General features: G+C 34.2%; 1 protein-coding gene across 1 annotated transcript; it reads left to right on the top strand.

The window, feature by feature from the left end:
* Positions 1-17,290: 17,290 nt before the first annotated feature.
* On the top strand, positions 17,291-18,724 carry LOC142225247 (uncharacterized). The gene has a single exon (XM_075295021.1). It carries the CDS (start codon positions 17,291-17,293, stop codon positions 18,722-18,724), a length of 1,434 nt encoding a protein of 477 aa, XP_075151136.1.
* Positions 18,725-20,260: the final 1,536 nt, after the last annotated feature.

The following is a 20,260-nucleotide window of genomic DNA, read 5'->3' as shown; positions in this document are numbered from 1 at the left end:
ATTAAAAAAAAATCTATAGAAATAACATTTGACAAAATTTTCTATAGAAATAAAATGTTGACAAAATTTTATATACAAATAAAATTTTTAAAAAATTTTTAATGGAAATAAAATTTTTTTTTATAGAAGTAAAATGACAAAATTTTCTATAGAAATAAAATTTTGACAAATTTTCTATAGAAATAAAATTTTGACAAATTTTCTATAGAAATAACAGTTTGACAAAACTATCTATAGAATATATAGAAATATATCCTATGTATATAAAAATTTGTATGTAGAAATTTTGACAAAATTTTATTTCTCATTATTTAGAGTGTAGTATTGTAATTTTTTACAATGATTGTGTGATGTGTATGACATTTTACTGCTTCTATTTTGCTTAACAATGCTCCAATAAAAACAACTGAAAAATATATACAGCAAAGAGGAACATAAATTTTTTGGCCTCCTGCAAAATTTTTATCAAATGGTACTCACTTCGAAAAAAGTTGCAAAAAAAACAACTTTGCCTTAGTTTTTTCATCGTCATCATCATAGGGTATGTAAAATATTGCGGATATTTTCGTTTGTCTTTTTTTATATGAAATTTCTACGTCCAAACAAGAAAAAACTTTCACTCCATGAATATTTATTTTTCATTTGAAAGTGAGTAGCATATATACGATACCATATTTATGTAATATTGTTAATGGATACAAGAGGCTACATATGGGCTATAATGGATTTATTTGGGGTATTTAGCAAAAAATGATAAAGACGAAATATTGAAATCTTTCTGAAATAAGGTAAAAAAGTCGGCATATATCCTCTATATAATATTTTAGACCAATTTTAGGAAATTAATTGTCTTCCATTGTGTTTAAAATACATAATGAAACTCATATTGACCATAATTAAATATTGTGCGATCTAAATTGTAGGTCAAGTATTTTTTTTCACTATATTAAGGAGAACTTCTTTTAATAAATAAAATTGATAAAAATAATGTTTGTACTATTTTCTATATTTTTTTTAAATTTATTTCTTATGGTTAATAAAATAGTTTTGTAATGAATTTAAAATTTCAAAATTTAATTTTTTTTAATTGAAATCTACTGTATATACGATAATGATTTTTTGTTTAAATTTAATGTAGTTTTCTGTATTTTTTTTTTTTGTACATCGAACTTTTCATCGTCAATAATATTGTGTAAAAACTAAACAAAAGGTTATTTCTGTTATTTATAACATTGATCGAAAAACCAAATCATTATTTTTATAGGAATATTTTTGCTCATAAACATGTATGGAGGTTGTGGGTTTATATACCAATATCCCTAATATCAATAAAGATAAAAGCAATATGAAAACAAACAACACCATTGAAAATAGCAGCATTTCATATAGTTTTCAATGCATATTTGTTTATGCGAAAACGAATACGAGTCTTTTTATGGAATATGTGAAAGTAATGTGATGAAAAATATTTGTCCCCCCTACCGAAAATTTAACAAAATTTTTTTGAGAGATTGATCCGAGCAGGCTTTATAAAAAATGATGTGCACAACACAGATAAACATGGAGGATATAAAATGTTTAGCACTTAATATTGAAATATTAATACCTGCTATTATAAAGTATATTGTTATGTTCTAGACTGTTATAAAATCCCAGATCCATTTCTCAGATATAAAATGTTTTCCTTGCCAAAAAGTTGATAAACATTTTAATGAAGTCATTATACCCTCCACCACTACTGTGGTACAGGGTATAATAAGTTTGTGCATTTGTATGTAACGCCAAGAAGGAAAAGTCTGAGACCCATCGTTTAGTATACCGATCGTCTTAGAATTAAATTCTGAGTCGTTTTAGCGATGTCCGTCTGTCTGTCTGTCTGTTGATGTATTTTTGTGTACAAAGTACAGCTCGCAGTTTTAGTCCGATTGTCCTAAAATTTGGTATGGGGTCCTGTTTCGGCTCAAAGACAATCCCAATTGGTTTTGGAAAAAAATCGGTTCAGATTTAGATATAGCTGCCATATATATTTTTCACCGATCTGGTCATAATTGGCGTGTATATCAACCGATCTTCCTCAAATTCCGTACATCCCAATATTTTATGAGTCTCGAAAAACTTGCAAAATATCATCCAAATCGGTTCAGATTTAGATATAGCTCCCATATATAGCTTTCGCCCGATTTACACTCATATGACCACAGAGGCTAATTTTTGGTCCGATTTAGTTGCAATTTTGCACAGGGAGTAGAATTAGCATTGTTGCTATGCGTGCCCAATTTGCTTGAAATCGGTTCAGATTTAGATATAGCTCCCATATATATGTTTTTCTGATTTCGACAAAAATGGTCAAAATACCAACATTTTCCTTGTAAAATCGCCACTGCTTAGTCGAATAGTTGAAAAAATGACTCTAATTTTCTTAAACTTCTAATACATATATATCGAGCGATAAATCATAAATAAACTGTTGCGAAGTTTCCTTAAGATTGCTTCAGATTTAAATGTTTCCCATATTTTTTTTACTAACATTGTATTCCACCCTAGTCCATTAGCCGACTTAAATTTTGAGTCTATAGATTTTGTAGAAGTCTGTCAAATTCTGTCCAAATCGAGTGATATTTAAATGTATGTATTTGGGACAAACCTTTATATATAGCACCCAACACATTTGACAGATGTGATATGGTATCGAAAATTTAGATCTATAAAGTGGTGCAGGGTATAATATAGTCGGCCCCGCCCGACTTTAGACTTTCCTTACTTGTTTTGTCTTTATAAATGATTCGACTCAAAAATTGTTATCTTTAGGTGAAAAAAAATTTTGGTTGACTAATGCCGACTTGATTTTAATAATTCTGAAAAATTATTCAAAATCAATGATATCTGTAATGATTTGTTGAATTTTTGTATCTTGACTACAAAGCAATGAAGTGTTTAAAAATTGTAGATTTTTTTAAGATGTTTTTTACTTGAAACATAGCACTAACACTTTTTTATAAGAACGAATAAATTAAAATTTCCTAGAATGTGGGACGCAAAACATAAATTTAAAAGAAAATTGTGTCACAAATTTATCCATACACACTTAAACCTAACCTAACCTTCCCCAATTCTCCGCTACTGTGGTTATATAGCATTTGAAGAGAAAATGTGAAAAAAACACATACATTATAATTTGTTTCCTAGAATGCCTCAAATGTATCCTTACTTCAGTTCGCCGCTTCTTTGGGTCGGAACCAATACCAAAATCGTTAGTGTAAAGACAAAATCTATGGAACCGGGCATTCTTTGTTTTTCGGTGTTGTTAAACATATAGCATTGAATTAGAAGGAGATTAAAATAAAATTTCTATAAGGTACTAATTTATTTTAAAATCTGTTTACATATGTACATACATACTATTTTTATTTATCAAAAATTTTTGAAAAAGCTGATTTTAAAAAATTCGATAATTCGAAGAGTCGAGCTTTTAAAATGTTTACAAATTTTTAAACTCGCAATGTTGAATTTTCAAAAAAGTAGACAACTCGAAAGTCTACTTTTTCCAAAAATTCGACTTTTAAAAATGTTCAAAAAAGTATATTGCGTCTCAGACAAGCGTTAGAATGCACTAAAAATCATAAAAAATTATAAAAAATTATTTATTTGGCAAAATATTAACAAAAAAACAAGTAAGGAAAGTCTAAAGTCGGGCGGGACCGACTATATTACATACCCTGCACCACTTTGTAGATCTACATTTCCGATACCATATCACACCCGTCAAATGTGTTGGGGGCTATGTATAAAGGTTTGTCCCAAATACATACATTTAAATATCACTCGATCTGGACAGAATTTGATAGACTTCTACAAAATCTATAGACTCAAAATTTAACTCGGCTAAAGCACTATGGTGAAACACAATGTTAGTAAAAACAAGTAAGGAAAGTGTAAAGTCGGGCGGGGCCGACTATATTATACCCTGCACCACTTTGTAGATCTAAATTTTCGATACCATATCACATCCGTCAAATGTGTTGGGTGCTATATATAAAGGTTTGTCCCAAATACATACATTTAAATATCACTCGATTTGGGCAGAATTTGATAGACTTTTACAAAATCTATAGACTCCAAATTTATGTTGGCTAATGCACTAGGGTGGAACACAATTTTAGTAAAAAACAAGTAACTAAAGTCTAAAGTCGGGCGGGGCCGACTATATTATACCCTTCACCACTATGAACACAAACATTTGTGTTACCATCTCAACTACTTCAAATTTGCTGGGAGCTGTATAAAGGTTTGCGTTTCCAGATACAAACACTTTTAATGGAGACAATTTTTTGTATTTCTACAAAATCTCTAGAATTAAAATTTAAATCGAATAACGCCCTGGGACGAAACACAATGTTAGTAAAAAACAAGTAAGTAAAGTAGAAAGTCGGGCGGGGCCGACTATATCATACCCTAAACCACCCTTACTGAATTAGTAATCATAAGCATTTGTGAGATAACATTGATATAGGTCTGGGAGATAAACCGCAGTTGCATATTTAAGAAAATTAAGGGGTACATGTTCATGGGTGCTTTTTCTCAATCTGACTATAGCTCATAGTCAAAAGAGCCAGGAAAAATGTTCGGTTTACCCTACACGGATAAAAAAGTTCCCTACTTTCCCATACCTTCCCAAACAATTTTCCCTACAATATTTTTCGTTAAATTTAAACAAATTTTACAAAACAAAAATGGTTCTAAGTACTTTATTATCTTAAAACATGAAAATGCAACGTATTACATATAACCTAGAAAATAAATTTGTATTACCACCACGGTTGCCACAGTTGGTAGTATTCTACCAAAAATAGTAATTTTTTTTGTTAAATCTCTATAGAAATACTATTTTTGAAACAGTTTCTATAAACATTTTTTTTGAGAAATTTTTTTTAGAAATACAATTTTGATAATAAGTTCTATAGAAATAGAATTTTGAGAAAAAATTCCATAGAAATAAAACTTTGAGAAAATTTTTTATAGAAATAATATTTAAAAATTAAAAAAAAAAATTCTATAGAAATACAATTTTGACAATATTTTCTATAGAAATAAAACGTTGACAAAATTTTCTACAAGAATAAAGTTTTAACAAAAATTTTTATAGAAATGTTTGTTTGGTAGATTTGTGGTAATCTTTAAAGTTTGTAAAAATTTTTTTAGCACGAGTGGCAACTGTTGTTACCACACATTGTTAGAGATCAAGCCTTGTCGGCTTCTAATTTCCTCCTCTAGAGCCACCAAAATGTAAAAATTATTACAAATCGTGTTGAGTGAAAATGTCCCTACATTGCGGCCCTCCGTCCTACAAGACGCTAAATATTAGAAAACCCTACATATAGGAAATTTCCCCTACTTCTAGCAACACTGGGTGTGGTGATATTGCACCTACGGAGTTAGTATGCCACTAATATTGAGCCCATTATTAAAAAAGTAAGTAAAGTAGAAAGTCGGGCGGGGCCGACTATATCATACCCTAAACCACCATTACAGAATTAGTAATCATAAGCATTTGTGGGGTAACATATAGGTCTGGGAGATAAACCGCAGTTGCATATTTAAGAAAATTAAGGGGTACATGTCTATGGGTGCTTTGTGTCAATCTGACTATAGCTCATAGTCAATGTTGCCAGGGAAAATGTTCGGTTTACCCTACAAGGACAAAAACAGTTCCCTACTTTCCCATACATTCCCAAACAATTTTCCCTACTATATTTTTCGTTAAATTTAAAAAATTTTACATAACAAAAATGGTTCTAAGTACTTGATTATCTTAAAACATGAATATGAATATATAACTTAGAATATAAATTTGTATTACCACCACGGTTGCCACAGTTGGTAGAATTCTGCCCAAATTAGTAATCATTTTTGTTAAATCTCTATAAAAATTTTGGAAATAGTTTCTATAAACAAATTTTTGTGAGAAATTTTTCTATAGAAATAAAATTTTGACTATAAATTCTATAGAAACAAAATTTTGAGAAAAAATTCCACAGAAATAAAATTTTGAGAAAATTTTTTATAGAAATATTTTGAAATAAATTTCTATAGAAATACAATTTTGACAAAATGTTCTATAGAAATAAAATGTTGACAAAATTTTCTACAGGAGTAAAGTTTACCAGACATTGTTAAAGATCAAGCCTTGCCGGCTTCTAATTTCCTCCTCTAGTGCCACCAAAATGTAAAAATTATTACAAATTGTGTTGAGTGAAAATGTCCTACATTGTGGCCCTACGCTAAATATTAGAAAAACCCTACATATAGGGAATTTCCCCTACTTCTAACAACACTGGCTGTGTTGATAGTGCGCCTACGGAGTTTGTATGCCACTAATATTGAGCCCATTATTAAACAAGTATATACAGCACTAAGTTCGGCCGGGCCGAATCTTAAATACCCACCACCATGAACCAAATATTAGGGTTTCCTTTGAAATTTCAGGAGGGCTTGAGGACACTTCCCGAAGATTCTGGATTTATAAGAACCATTTTTGTTTGAGTTTTAGAGGAATCATTAACATCTCTTGTAAGTGTGCAACAAAATTATAAAATAACGGCTTGATTTGAAATCTTAAATCTGTAGAAATAAAATCTGGAAATTTTACATTGAGTTTCAAGCAATTTTCATGATCAGTGCGCCTTCTACACCCTCAAGAAGTGAAGTCGGTCTATATGGAGGCATTACCAAATGGACCGATAAAAACTTAATCCGATACACGTTTTTGTGAGCCTAAAATACCAGAATATTTACAATTTCAGGCAAATCAGATAAAAACTACGGTTTCTAGAAACCCAAGGAGTTAAATCGGGTGATCGTTCTTATGGGGGCTATACTAAAATATGGACCGATACTCACCGTTTTCGGCACACCTCTTTATGACCCGAAAATACCTCTAGATTTCCAATTTCAGGCAAATAGGATAAAAACTTCGGATTCTAGAAGCCCAAGAAGTAAAATCGGGAAATCGGTCTATATGGGGGCTATACTAAAATATGGACCGATACTCACCATTTTCGGCACACCTCTTTATGGTCCTAAAATACCTCTAGATTTCCAATTTCAGAGAAATTGGATAAAAACTACGGTTTCTATAAGCCCAAGACCACAAATCGGGAGGTCGTTTTATATGGGAACCATACCAAAACATGGACCGATACTCACAATTTTTGACACACGTATTTGTGGTCCTACAATACCTCTAGATTTCCAATTTTAGGTAAATTGAATAAAAACTGCGGTTTCTATAAGCCCAAGAATTAAAATCGGGAGATCGGTCTATATGGGGGCTATACCAAAACATGGACCGATACTCACCATTTTTGGCACACCTCTTTATGGTCATAAAATACCTCTAGATTTCCAATTTCAGACAAATTGGATAAAAACTACGGTTTCTATAAGCCCAAGACCCAAAATCGGGAGATCGGTCTATATGGGGACTATACCAAAATATGGACCGATACTCATAATTTTTGGCACACGTATTTGTGGTCCTACAATACCTCTAGATTTCCAATTTCAGGTAAATTGAATAAAAACTGCGGTTTCTATAAGCCCAAGAAGTAAAATCGGGAGTTCGGTCTATATGGGGGCTATACCAAAACATGGACCGATACTCACCATTTTTGGCACACCTCTTTATGGTCATAAAATACCTCTAGATTTCAAATTTCAGGCAAATTGGATAAAAACTACGATTTCTATAAGCCCAAGACCCCAAATCGGGAGGTCGGTTTATATGGGGACTATATCAAAACCTGGACCGATATAGCCCATCTTCGAACTTGACCTGCCTGCAGACAAAAGACGAGTTTGTGCAAAATTTCAGCACGATTGCTTCATTATTGAAGACTGTAGCGTGATTACAACAGACAGACGGACAGACGGACATCGATATATCGTCTTAGAATTTCTCCCTGATCAAGAATATATATACTTTATATAGTCGGAAATCGATATTTCGATGTGTTACAAACGGAATGATAATCTTATTATACCCCCGTCACCATTCTATGGTGGTGGGTATAAAAAGAGAAAATCGTTAAATTAGTGTGGGTAATAAATACAAATTTGTAAAAATCGAGCAATATTCTTATGTAAGAGCTTCAAGTACGTATAAGTACGATCGGCTAGTACATCAAAATTTGAAATTTGAGTAACATTGGTTAATAAATAAGAGTACTATGGCCAAATTTGGGAAAATCGAGCGATGCATATATATGGAAGTTATATCTAAATCTGAACCAATTTGCATAATATTTTGCGGGTTTGATTAATACCACAAAACGTTACCTTGTGCAAGATTTGAGTAAGATCAGTTAAGAAATGAGGCCTGTATGGTCAAACCTAAGGTTATTAGGGGCGAATTTTTCAAAATCGGGTGATACATATATGGGAGCTATATCTACATCTGAACCGATTTCGATGAAATTTTGCACATATAGTTAGTACTATAGAGGACTGGATCTAGCCAACTTTTAGTAAGATCGGTTGATAAATAAAGGTTTTATGGCCAAATTTAGAAAAATCGGGCGGTACATATATATGGGAGCTATAGCTAAATCTCAACCGATTTCGATGATTTTTTGCACATATAGTTAGTGCTATAGAGGATTATATTTAGCCAACTTTGAGTAAGATCGGTTGATAAATAAAGGTTTTGTGGCCAAATTTGGGAAAATCGGGCGATACATATATATGAGAGCTATATCTAAATCTGAACCGATTTGAATGAAATTTTGCAGACTTGAAGGGCGAATGAAAAGATTACATTTTGCCAAATTTGGTGACGATCTGTTTGAAAAAACGCGAAACGTGACCCCATTTGTCGAAATCGGGCGATACATATATATGGGAGCTATATCTAAATTTGATCCGATTTCTTCCAAATTCAATAGCGTTCGTCCTTGTGCCCAAATTTCATCAAAATCGGTTAATAATTGCGACCGGAATCCTGTGAACAACAAATACATGGGCAGACGGACGGACAGACGGACGGACACCAAGCGCTAGATCGACTCAGGAGGTGATTCTGAGTCGATCGGTATATATTTTATGGGGTCTAAAATCAATATTTCTGGTAGGCACATTTTTTGGCCGATCAAACTTATTATACCCTGACCACTATGTGGTTTAGGGACATATAAAAATATGGGACATATTAAGCGAGAGCAATTTTAATTCAATGGTACAAAAGAGCTTTTATGATTTATCAGGCGATACATATGTATTCGATATATAGGACAATTTTAGTAATATTTACAATTTTTGCAACGCAATTTTTGTCGCTCGACTTGGAGCCTTATTTAAAACTTATCCGTTCTGTGGAAATTCTGGCTTTAGAGTGTATAGGATATGACAAAGATATGGGAAAATCATTACAGAATTTTGTTTATAGTCAGAGAATTTGGCCATATTTGTATAAACCGTAAAAACGAATATATGGAGGCTTTATCTAAATCTGAACCAACTATCGTGTCAATTGGAGGAAAATCCCATTGAAAATGGGTCTAAAATATGAAAATGTCTACCATATATCCCCAACTCTGGTGTACATATATATGGGAGCTATATCTAAATCTGAACCGATTTCAACCAAATTTGGCACACTTACCGATACTATTAAACGTACTCCTTGTGCACAATTTGAAGCAAGTCAGGGCAAAACTCTGGCTTTTGAGGCCATATAAGTCCAAATCGGACGAAAGATATATATGTGGGAGCTATATCTAAATCTGAACCGATTTTAATCAAATTTGGCACACATAACGACACCGTTAAACCTACCACTCGTGTAAAATTTGAAGCAAGTCAGGCCAAAACTCTGACTTTTGAGGTCATATAAGCACAAATCGGACGAAAGGTATATATGGGAGCTATATCTAAATATGAACCGATTTCAATCAAATTTAGCAAGCATTGGTAGATTGCCAACTCTACTCTCTGTGCAAAATTTCACGAAAATCAGTAGTAACCTTAGGGTTCTGTTGCCATATGAGTATAAATCGGACGAAAGATATATATGGGAGCTATATCTAAATCTGAACCGATTTGGATAATATTTTGCAAGTTTTTCGAGACTCATAAAATATTCGGATGTACGGTATTATAAGAAAATCGGTTGATAAACACGCTAACTATGACAAAATCGGGGATAAATATATATGGCAGCTATATCTAAATCTGAACCGTTTTTTTTTCCAAAATCAATAGCGATCGTCTTTGTTCCCCAAAACGACCCTGTGCCAAATTTGAGGACGATCGGACTTAAACTGCGACCTGTACTTTGCGCACAAAAATACACGAACAGGCAGACAGTCGGACAGACAGACGGACATCGCTAAATCGACTCAGAATTTAATTCTAAGACGATCGGTATACTAAACGATGGGTCTCAAACTTTTCCTTCTTGGCGTTACATACAAATGCACAAACTTATTATACCCTGTTCCACAGTGTGGCGCAGGGTATAAATATGGGAAACATTTAAATCTGAAGCAATTTCAAGGAAACTTCGCAAAAGTTTATTTATAATTTATCGCTCGATATAAATGTATTAGAAGTTTAGGAAAACTGGAGTCATTTTTACAACTTTTCGACTAAGCAGTGGCGATTTTACAAGGAAAATTTTGGTATTTTGACCATTTTTGTCGAAATCAGAAAAACATATATATGGGAGCTATATCTAAATCTGAACCGATTTCAACCAAATTTGCAACGGATAGCTACAATGCTAATTCTACTTCCTGTGCAAAATTTCAACTAAATCGGAGATAACAATTGGCCTCTGTGGTCATATGAGTGTAAATCGGGCGAAAGCTATATATGGGAGATATATCTAAATCTGAACCGATTTCAACCAAATTTGGCACGCATAGCTATAATGCTAATTCTACTCCCTGTGCAAAATTTCAATCAAATAGGAGTTAAAAATTGGCCTCTGTGGTCATATGAGTGTAAATCGGGCGAAAACTATATATGGGAGATATATCTAAATCTGAACCGATTTCAACCAAATTTGCAACGGATAGCTACAATGCTAATTCTACTTCCTGTGCAAAATTTCAACTAAATGGGAGCAAAAAATTGGCCTCTGTGGTCATATGAGTGTAAATCGGGCGAAAGCTATATATGGGAGATATATCTAAATCTGAACCGATTTCAACCAAATTTGGCACGCATAGCTATAATGCTAATTCTACTCCCTGTGCAAAATTTCAATTAAATCGGAGTTAAAAATTGGCCTCTGTGGTCATATGAGTGTAAATCGGGCGAAAACTATATATGGGAGATATATCTAAATCTGAAACGATTTCAACCAAATTTGGCACCCATAGCTATAATGCAAATTCTACTCCCTGTGCAAAATTTCAATTAAATCGGAGTTAAAAATTGGCCTCTGTGGTCATATGAGTTTAAATCGGGCGAAAGCTACATATGGGAGATATATCTAAATCTGAACCGATTTCAACCAAATTTGCAACGGATAGCTACAATGCTAATTTTACTTCCTGTGCAAAGTTTCAACTAAATGGGAGCAAAAAATTGGCCTCTGTGGTCATATGAGTGTAAATCGGGCGAAAGCTATATATGGGAGATATATCTAAATCTGAACCGATTTCAACCAAATTTGGCACGAATAGCTACAATGCTAATTCTACTCCCTGTGCAAAATTGCAATTAAATCGGAGTACGAGATTGGCCACTGTGGTCATATGAGTGTAAATCGGGCGAACGATATATATGGGAGCTATATCTAAATCTGAACCGATGGGAATTAAAAAATTGTGTGATATTTTGCCAAAATAAATAAAACCTTGAAACAATACTTGCAACATTTTTATTAATCTGTTCATACATAAATTTTAAGACAAAGTGTTTTTTTTTCTTTTTTCAACAATCACCAAGCTTACAATTTACAACTTTATTGTTTTGATTGCCATAGACACTTATTTAGTTTGGCAATTAGACTTTGTTTTTCTTTCTCATTGCTATTTTGTTTCATGGTATTCTCCATTCATTTTGATATACATCTCAATGTTATTTGTTAGAGCTTTGGAAACAAAGTTTTCTCTGTTTTTTTTTTTCTGCTGTCATTTTTCACATTGTTACTATTTTTTCTGTTTTAAGTTTGTCTTGTTGGAGTTTTCATACAGGGCAGGAGATCTCAACTACCACCAACTAAGAAGAATGTGAAATAGCCGTACCCATTACCCCATAGTTTGTGGGCCCATTTGTTTACTGCTCTTTGGTCTTTGGGAAAAAGGAAATCGGAAAATTCCCAGTTGGTTGTCATGGGTCTTTCGTTTCATGTCCATTCTATTTTGCTCCGTTGACGTGCAAATTAGAGGAGTTGTTCGGTATTTTATTGTAGTTTTTCTTGGGAATTATTTCCATTGCTTATTCGATTATTGTGGGCAGCAGGACAGGCTGTTTGCATAGTGAAACTATTGCAGTTGAAAATCAGCACGAACACAAATGGAAATGGCAATAATTATCGCAGAGCAACATCCACACTTACCATGACCGGCAGAGCAATATTTTTGCTCTTTAATTATTTTTTATGTTTTCCACAAAGTAAAGGATAAGGAGGTTGGCCGGATAATAAAAAACCCATAAAACACAATGCTTGCATTGGAAAATACACTCGCTCGTCATTTTATGCCGTCCCCATAAAGATGTGAGGGCAATTTAAAAAAATAAATTTATTCAAATTTGCTTGGTGCTGAGAAATGATTTCAGGTTTCTGTGAAATGGTAAAAGTTCTTCAGATTCTATGATTAGAATGGAAACATGAGTTTTTCTAGGAAAAACAAGTAAGGAAAGTCTAAAGTCGGGCGAGGCCGACTATGTTATACCCTGCACCACTTTGTATTTCTAAATTTTCGATACCATATCACATCCGTCAAATGTGTTGGGGGCTTACATATATGTAAAGGTTTGTCCCAAATACATACATTTAAATATCACTCGATCTGGGCAGAATTTGATAGACTTCTACAAAATCTATATACTCAAAATTTAAGTTGGCTAATGCTCTAGGGTGGAACACAATTTTAGTAAAAAAACAATTAAGGTAAGTCTAAAGTCGGGCGGGACCGCCTATTTTATACCCTGCACCACTTTGTAGATCTAAATTTTCGATGTGATATCCGTCAAATGTGTTGGGGGCTAACATATGTATATAAAGGTTTGTCCCAAACACATACATTTAAATATCACTCGATCTGAACAGAATTCGATAGACTTCTACAAAATATATAGACTCAAAATTTAAGTCGGCTAATGCACTAGGGTGGAACACAATGTTAGTAAAAAACAAGTAAGGAAAGTCTAAAATCGGGCGGGGCCGACTATATTATACCCTGCACCACTCTGTAGATCTAAATTTACGATACCATATCACATCCGTCAAATGTGTTGGGGGCTATATATAAAGGTTTGTCCCAAATACATACATTTAAATATCACTCGATCTGTATAGAATTTGATAGATCTCCACAAAATCTATAGACTCAAAATTTAAGGCGGCTAATGCACTAGAGTGGAACACAATGTTAGTAAAAAAATATGGGAAACATTTAAATCTGAAGCAATTTTAAGGAAACTTCGCAAAAGTTTATTTATGATTTATCGCTCGATATATATGTATTAGAAGTTTAGGAAAATTAGAGTCATTTTTACAACTTTGCGACTAAGCAGTGCCGATTTAACAAGGAAAATGTTGGTATTTTGACCATTTTTGTCGAAATCAGAAAAACATATATATGGGAGCTATATCTAAATCTGAACCGATGTCAACCAAATTTGACACGCATAGCTACAATGCTAATTCTACTCCCTGCGCAAAATTTCAACTAAATCGGAGTTAAAAATTGGCCTCTGTGGTCATATGAGTGTAAATCGGGCGAAAGCTATATATGGGAGCTATATCTAAATCTGAACCGATTTCAACCAAATTTATCACACATAGCTACAATGCTCATTCTACTCCCTGTGCAAAATTTCAATTAAATCGGAGTAAAAGATTGGCGTCTGTGGTCATATGAGTGTAAATCGGGCGAAAGCTATATATGGGAGCTATATCTAAATCTGAACCGATTTCCACCAAATTTGACACGCATAGCTATAATGCTAATTCTACACCCTGTGCAAAATTTCAACTAAATCGGAGCAAAAAATTGGCCTCTGTGGACAAAGGAGTGTAAATCAGGCGAAAGCTATATATGGGAGCTATATCTAAATCTGATTCGATTTGGATGATATTTTGCAAATTTTTCGAGACTCATAAAATATTGGGATGTACGGAATTTGAGGAAGATCGGTTGATATACACGCCAATTATGACCAGATCGGTGAAAAATATATATGGCAGCTATATCTAAATCTGAACCGATTTTTTCCAAAATCAATAGGGATCGTCTTTGAGCCGAAACAGGACCCCATATTAAATTTTAGGACAATCGGACTAAAACTGCGAGCTGTACTTTGCACACAAAAATACATCAACAGACAGACAGACGGACATCGCTAAATCGACTCAGAATTTAATTCTAAGACGATCGGTATACTAAACGATGGGTCTCAGACTTTGCCTTCTTGGCGTTACATACAAATGCACTAACTTATTATACCCTGTACCACAGTAGTGGTGAAGGGTATAAATATGGGAAACGTTTAAATCTGAAGCAATTTTAAGGAAACTTCGAAAAAGTTTATTTATGATTTACCGCTAGATATATATGTATTAGAAGTTTAGGAAAATTAGAGTCATTTTTACAACTTTTCTACTAAGCAGTGGCGATTTACCAAGGAAAATGTTGGTATTTTGACCATGTGGAAAATTTCAACTAAATCGGAGTAAAAAATTGGCCTCTATGGTCATATGAGTGTAAATCGGGCGAAAGTTATATATGGGAGCTATATCTAAATCCTAACCGATTTCAACTAAATTTGGCACGCATAACTACAATGCTAATTTTACTCCCTGTGGAAAATTTCAATTAAATCGGAGTTAAAGATTGGCCACTGTGGTCATATGAGTGTAAATCGGGCGAACGATATATATGGGAGCTATATCTAAATCTGAACCGATTTCAACAAAATTTGGCACACTAGGAGTACAATTAGTAGTGTAGTCAGCTACTAATTGTACTCCTAGTGCAAAATTTCAACCAAATTGGGGTAAAACTCTGGCTTCTGGGACCGTATAAGTCCATATCGGGCGAACGATATATATATATGGGAGCTTTATCTAAATCTGAACCGATTTCAATAAAATTTAACACACTTGACTATACTACTAATTGTTCTTCTTGTGCAAAATTTTAAGCAAATTAGGGTAAAACTCTGGCTTCTGGGGCCATATAAGTCCATATCAGGCGAAATATATATGGGAGCTATATCTAAATCTGAACCGATTTCTCCCAAAATCAATTGTGTTCTATTCTGAGCCAAAACAACTACGTGTGCCAAATTTTAAGTCGATTGGACTAAAACTGCGACCTACAAAAATGTGTTCACGGACAGACGGACATGGCTATATCGACTCAGGAGCCCACCCAGAGCATTTTTGCCAAAGACACCATGTGTCTACCTCGTCTCCTTCTGGGTGTTGCTAACATATGCGCTAACATATAATACCCTGTTCCACAGTGTGGCGCAGGGTATAATAATTTATTTAATGTTTAATAAATTATCCATAAGAGAAAGTCTGAAGTTTAAAGACAATATTTGTTCTAAAATTATAAGATCTATTTTTATTATTAAATACATTATAAAATAAAAACTAAACTATATTATTGATAACGTTATTTTTGTGATTATTATTCTAATAATCACATAATAAAATAAAAAATGAAAGGGCCAATCAACACAAATATATATTTAACCACAAAAATTTTTAATTTCAAAAATTTACACAAAAATCCCATGAGTAATAAGAGGATATTCTCTTAGGTCAGGGCCATTATTAATAAAAAAATATTTTTTTAATTTAACGATTTATGAATTCAGTCATTTGTTATATTTTTGTTTTGGATAACTTTAAAATTGTTTAATTAAATGAAATAAATACTCAGGCAAATTGAAATCCAAACAAACCAACATGAAGGAATAAAAATAAATGCAAATGTTGCAAATAACCAAATATCCGTCTCAAAATCTCACAACACAACTGCAAAAAGCTTTTGTTGCAATTTTCTTTTTATTGTTGGGAATTTAAAAAAAATATATATATTGATAGTGTGTGTTAAATTGCATGGCATAGCTGAAATGAGTGTCAAGTCTATGTGGCCATGTGGGGATAGTAGGGATTCAAAAAGCGAATGAAAATTTTTCTGGCTAAACCAGAAATTTTCAAACTTAAACCGATTTCAACCAAACTTGGCACGCATAGCTACAATGCTAATTCTACTCCCTATGCAAAATCTCAACTAAATCGGCAGAAAAAGAAATCCTGCTACGAAGAAAACGTTGGAAGAACGAACGAGGAAAAAGACGAAGACGAGAGTAACGAAAAGGACATGATCTAAAACCGAAGAAAACAACGGAGGAGAACGAGATTACGACGAAGCAAAAACCCAAACTACGTGGGATAAAAGGAACGAATTTTCAACGAAAATGAGAATGAAACTAAGCCAATAAAGCATAGGACGAGAAGAGCAAACCAGAAGAAATAGATCGAAGAGACGAGCGAATGAAAACACGACGACAAGAAGTACTTGCGAAAACAGATTTAAGAGTAGAGGCATACCGCGACAAATGAGCATCGAATTTAATTATGTTGAATAAAGTATTAAAAGAAATGGGAAGCAGGAAAATGATGTCGCTCGAAAATGCGTTTAATGTAAATCTGGCCGCATTGAATTCTATGATGAAACAGGGGCAGAACGTAAGAGATAAATACTACTTACAAAAAAAGTACGAGAGAGGCTCCGTGACATTCATACGGAAATGGTGAAAGAAGGAGAGGTCAACGATTTTACGGAAGACCAATGGGAGCAAGCAGTCTCTGATTTGAATGAGGAGCAGGAGAGAATAATGGAAACATCCATGGCTTTAGAATCAACGGCCAAGAAGACCATCAAGTTGGAAAAAATAAGAATTCCGGAGTTTAGTGGACGCCTGGAATACATTCTATGGGCTATTCCGGACTCTGATACACGAAGATGAGAATTCATCTGATCAGGAGAAGATGTTTCGGTTAAAAACTGCATTGAAAGGAGACGCATTGCAACTGATCCGAAACATGCCGTTGTCTAGTACCGGATACAAAACAGCGTTAGAAACTTTGCAACAGAGGTACGACAACAAAAGGAACCTTTTCAACCATTATTTGGGCAAGCTTATCGATCAACCGAACATAAATTCGTCATCAACTGCCAGTATTACACAACTACTGGATGTATCAATTGAGTGCATTGAAGGCATCAAAGCGATGAATTTGAAAGTAGAAGATGCGCATCCGATTCTTGCGCATATTATATTACGAAAATTGGATGTGGAAACACGTCTGCAATACGAGCAGACAATACAAAAATCTACGGAAATTCAGGACATCGGTGACATTCTAAAATTCCTGCAGCAACGATACCAAATATTAAAATCAGTATGGACAACAAATGAGAAAAGAAAATCACTGAAGCAATTCAGGTTTAAACCAGCGACAGCTACTGAGTACGATAACAAATTGAAATGCGGTTATTGTAGGAAGGCAGGACATAAAACGTTCCAATGCAGAGAATATGCCACTTTAAGGGTTCAGGAGAGAATAGAATGGGTAAATAAGAACGAGATATGCCGTAATTGCTTGGTTCACAAAGCCACAAGAAGATGTAGGAGCAAAATAAGTTGCTATACATGCAAAGGGCTACACCACACAAGTCTACATATTAATAAATCCGAGACTTTTGAAGATAGCAGCAAAACGACTTTGACAACATTGAATGAAGCACATCACGTTTTTATTGCAACCGCACAGATACGTGTAAAATCGAATCAGAACGGATTCATAACTTTGAGATCGTTGATCGATCCCTGCGCGCAAACCTCATTAATCATTGAGGAAGCCGTAAACATTTTGCAACTCCCAAAACTAAAAACCGATGTAACTCTACAGGGACTTGGGGGAGTAATAGTCGGCAAAGCGAAATCTAAAGTCAATATTGATGTCAAACCACGGTTCATGAGTGACTATGTTTTGAACATAGAAGCAATCGTGTTTCCTAAACTGGCTTCCCTACAACAAAATCCCACGTGTGAGTACGATATTGATAATTGGGATAACATTACTCTTGCAGATCCAGACTTTGCGTCATCAGACAGAATAGATGTGTTGATTGGGAGTGACGTCTATCACGAAATTGTTCAACAAGGTATTCTCAAAACAGATAAACTGCTGGCGCAGGAAACGAAGCTAGGATGGATATTATCTGGATCCATTTCAGCAAACGATAGGAATGATGAAAAAATTGTAGCCACCACTACGATAAAAAGAGATAAAATGTTTGAAGGTATTACAGAAAACGAAGACGTGGTAACGGACAACGTTTGTGTGGAGAACTACTCATCAACTAAAACGAATGGCCATCACTTTATAAGACGTATATTCAAGAACCATATTAAAAGGGAAGGCTCAAATCAACGAGCAAGGATACGAGTCCTGAATATAAGGAAGAAGTGATGCAACAACACTGAACTCAAAGAAGAATACGATCCTTTTATAGATGACACATCTTTCACACCACTTATCCTAAAAGATTCTTGGAAAGCGATCCACATTTCATTTTGGGGCCGCGCAGAATGTTTGAATTTCTCAAACATCATTTATCGTAAGCAAACACATGGTGCTATCTGTACTTAAAGCAAATGTGTCCATAGCAGGTAGAATTGTAGATATTGGGTGAATATCTCAAAACATCCTTATTGATTTTCCATATGTGCATTATCTTTTGTGTATACGTTACGATAATTAGTGCTACCTAGAGTTTAATGTAAGGAATTTCCAGGATATGTGTTCTCATGTTAGTTTTATGACATGATAAGATGAAGTATTGTGGTACTAGGTTAAGAAATAGCAAGTAAGAAAGAAAAATTAAAAATAAAATGAGTGTATTCATCAACCTCGACGAAAACGGAGGCATTTTCATTCAACTACACTACTAATAGTACTTCTGTCATTTTGATATACAGTGCAAAATTTTAACTAAATTGGGGTAAAACTCTGGCTTCTGGGGCCATATTAGTCCATATCGGACGAAAGATATATGTGGGAGCTATATCTAAATCTAAACCGATTTCAATAAAATTTGGCACACTTGACTATAGTACTAATTGTTCTTCTTGTACAAAATATAAAGTAAAGCAGGGTGAAATGCTGACTTCTGGGGCCCTATTAGTCGATATCGGGCGAAAGATATATATGGGAACTATATCTAAAACTTAACCGATTTCTTCCAAAATCAATAGGATTATATTCTGAGCCAAAACACATACTTGTGCCAAATTTGAAGTCGATTGGACTAAAACTGCGACCTAGACTTTGATCACAAAAATGTGTTTACAGACAGACGGACATGGCTATATCGACTCAGGAGCCCAACCTGAGCATTTTTGCCAAAGACACCATATGTCTATCTCCTTGCCCTTCGTGGGTTCAACCCCAGTTTCGACCGAACTCCCCCTCAGATATACTGGTGACATTTCTGAGTTTTCTCACAGCTTTTTTAAGTTGTTTCACCGTAATGTGAAACGCCATTCGGACTAGGCTATAAAATGGAGATCCCATGCCATTGAGCTGAACATGGAATCGGACATCACTCATCGATAAGAGAGAAGTTCGCCACTGCGGCAGCACAATAGACTGAGTAGTCTAAGTGAGCCGGAAATATCGGGCTACTACTGTACCCAACCTAACTTAACCTAGAATGGGGTATAATAAGTTTGACATTCCGTTTGCAACACATCGAAGGGAGGAATTCTAAGACGATATAACCATGTTTTTCTGTCAGTCTGTCTATTGGAATCAAGCTACAGTATTCAATTAAGGTTCTATCGTCCTGAAAGTTGGCACATATTTGTTCTTTTTTGCAGGCAGGTTTAATTCAATGATGGACAATATCGGTCCATATTTTGGTATAACTCCCATATAAACCAGCCCCCGATTTGGGATCTTTGACTTCTATAAACAACAGTTTTTTCCGATTTATATTAAATTGGA

Source organism: Haematobia irritans, chromosome 2 (assembly GCF_050003625.1).
Source record: "Haematobia irritans isolate KBUSLIRL chromosome 2, ASM5000362v1, whole genome shotgun sequence".
NCBI lineage: Eukaryota > Metazoa > Arthropoda > Insecta > Diptera > Muscidae > Haematobia > Haematobia irritans.
This window is presented reverse-complemented; position numbering and strand designations above follow the sequence as displayed.

What these genes read in the sequence shown, in the direction of transcription:
- LOC142225247 (XM_075295021.1), top strand. Translation starts at nt 17,291, where the DNA reads ATGCCGTTGTCTAGTACCGGATACAAAACAGCGTTAGAAACTTTGCAA.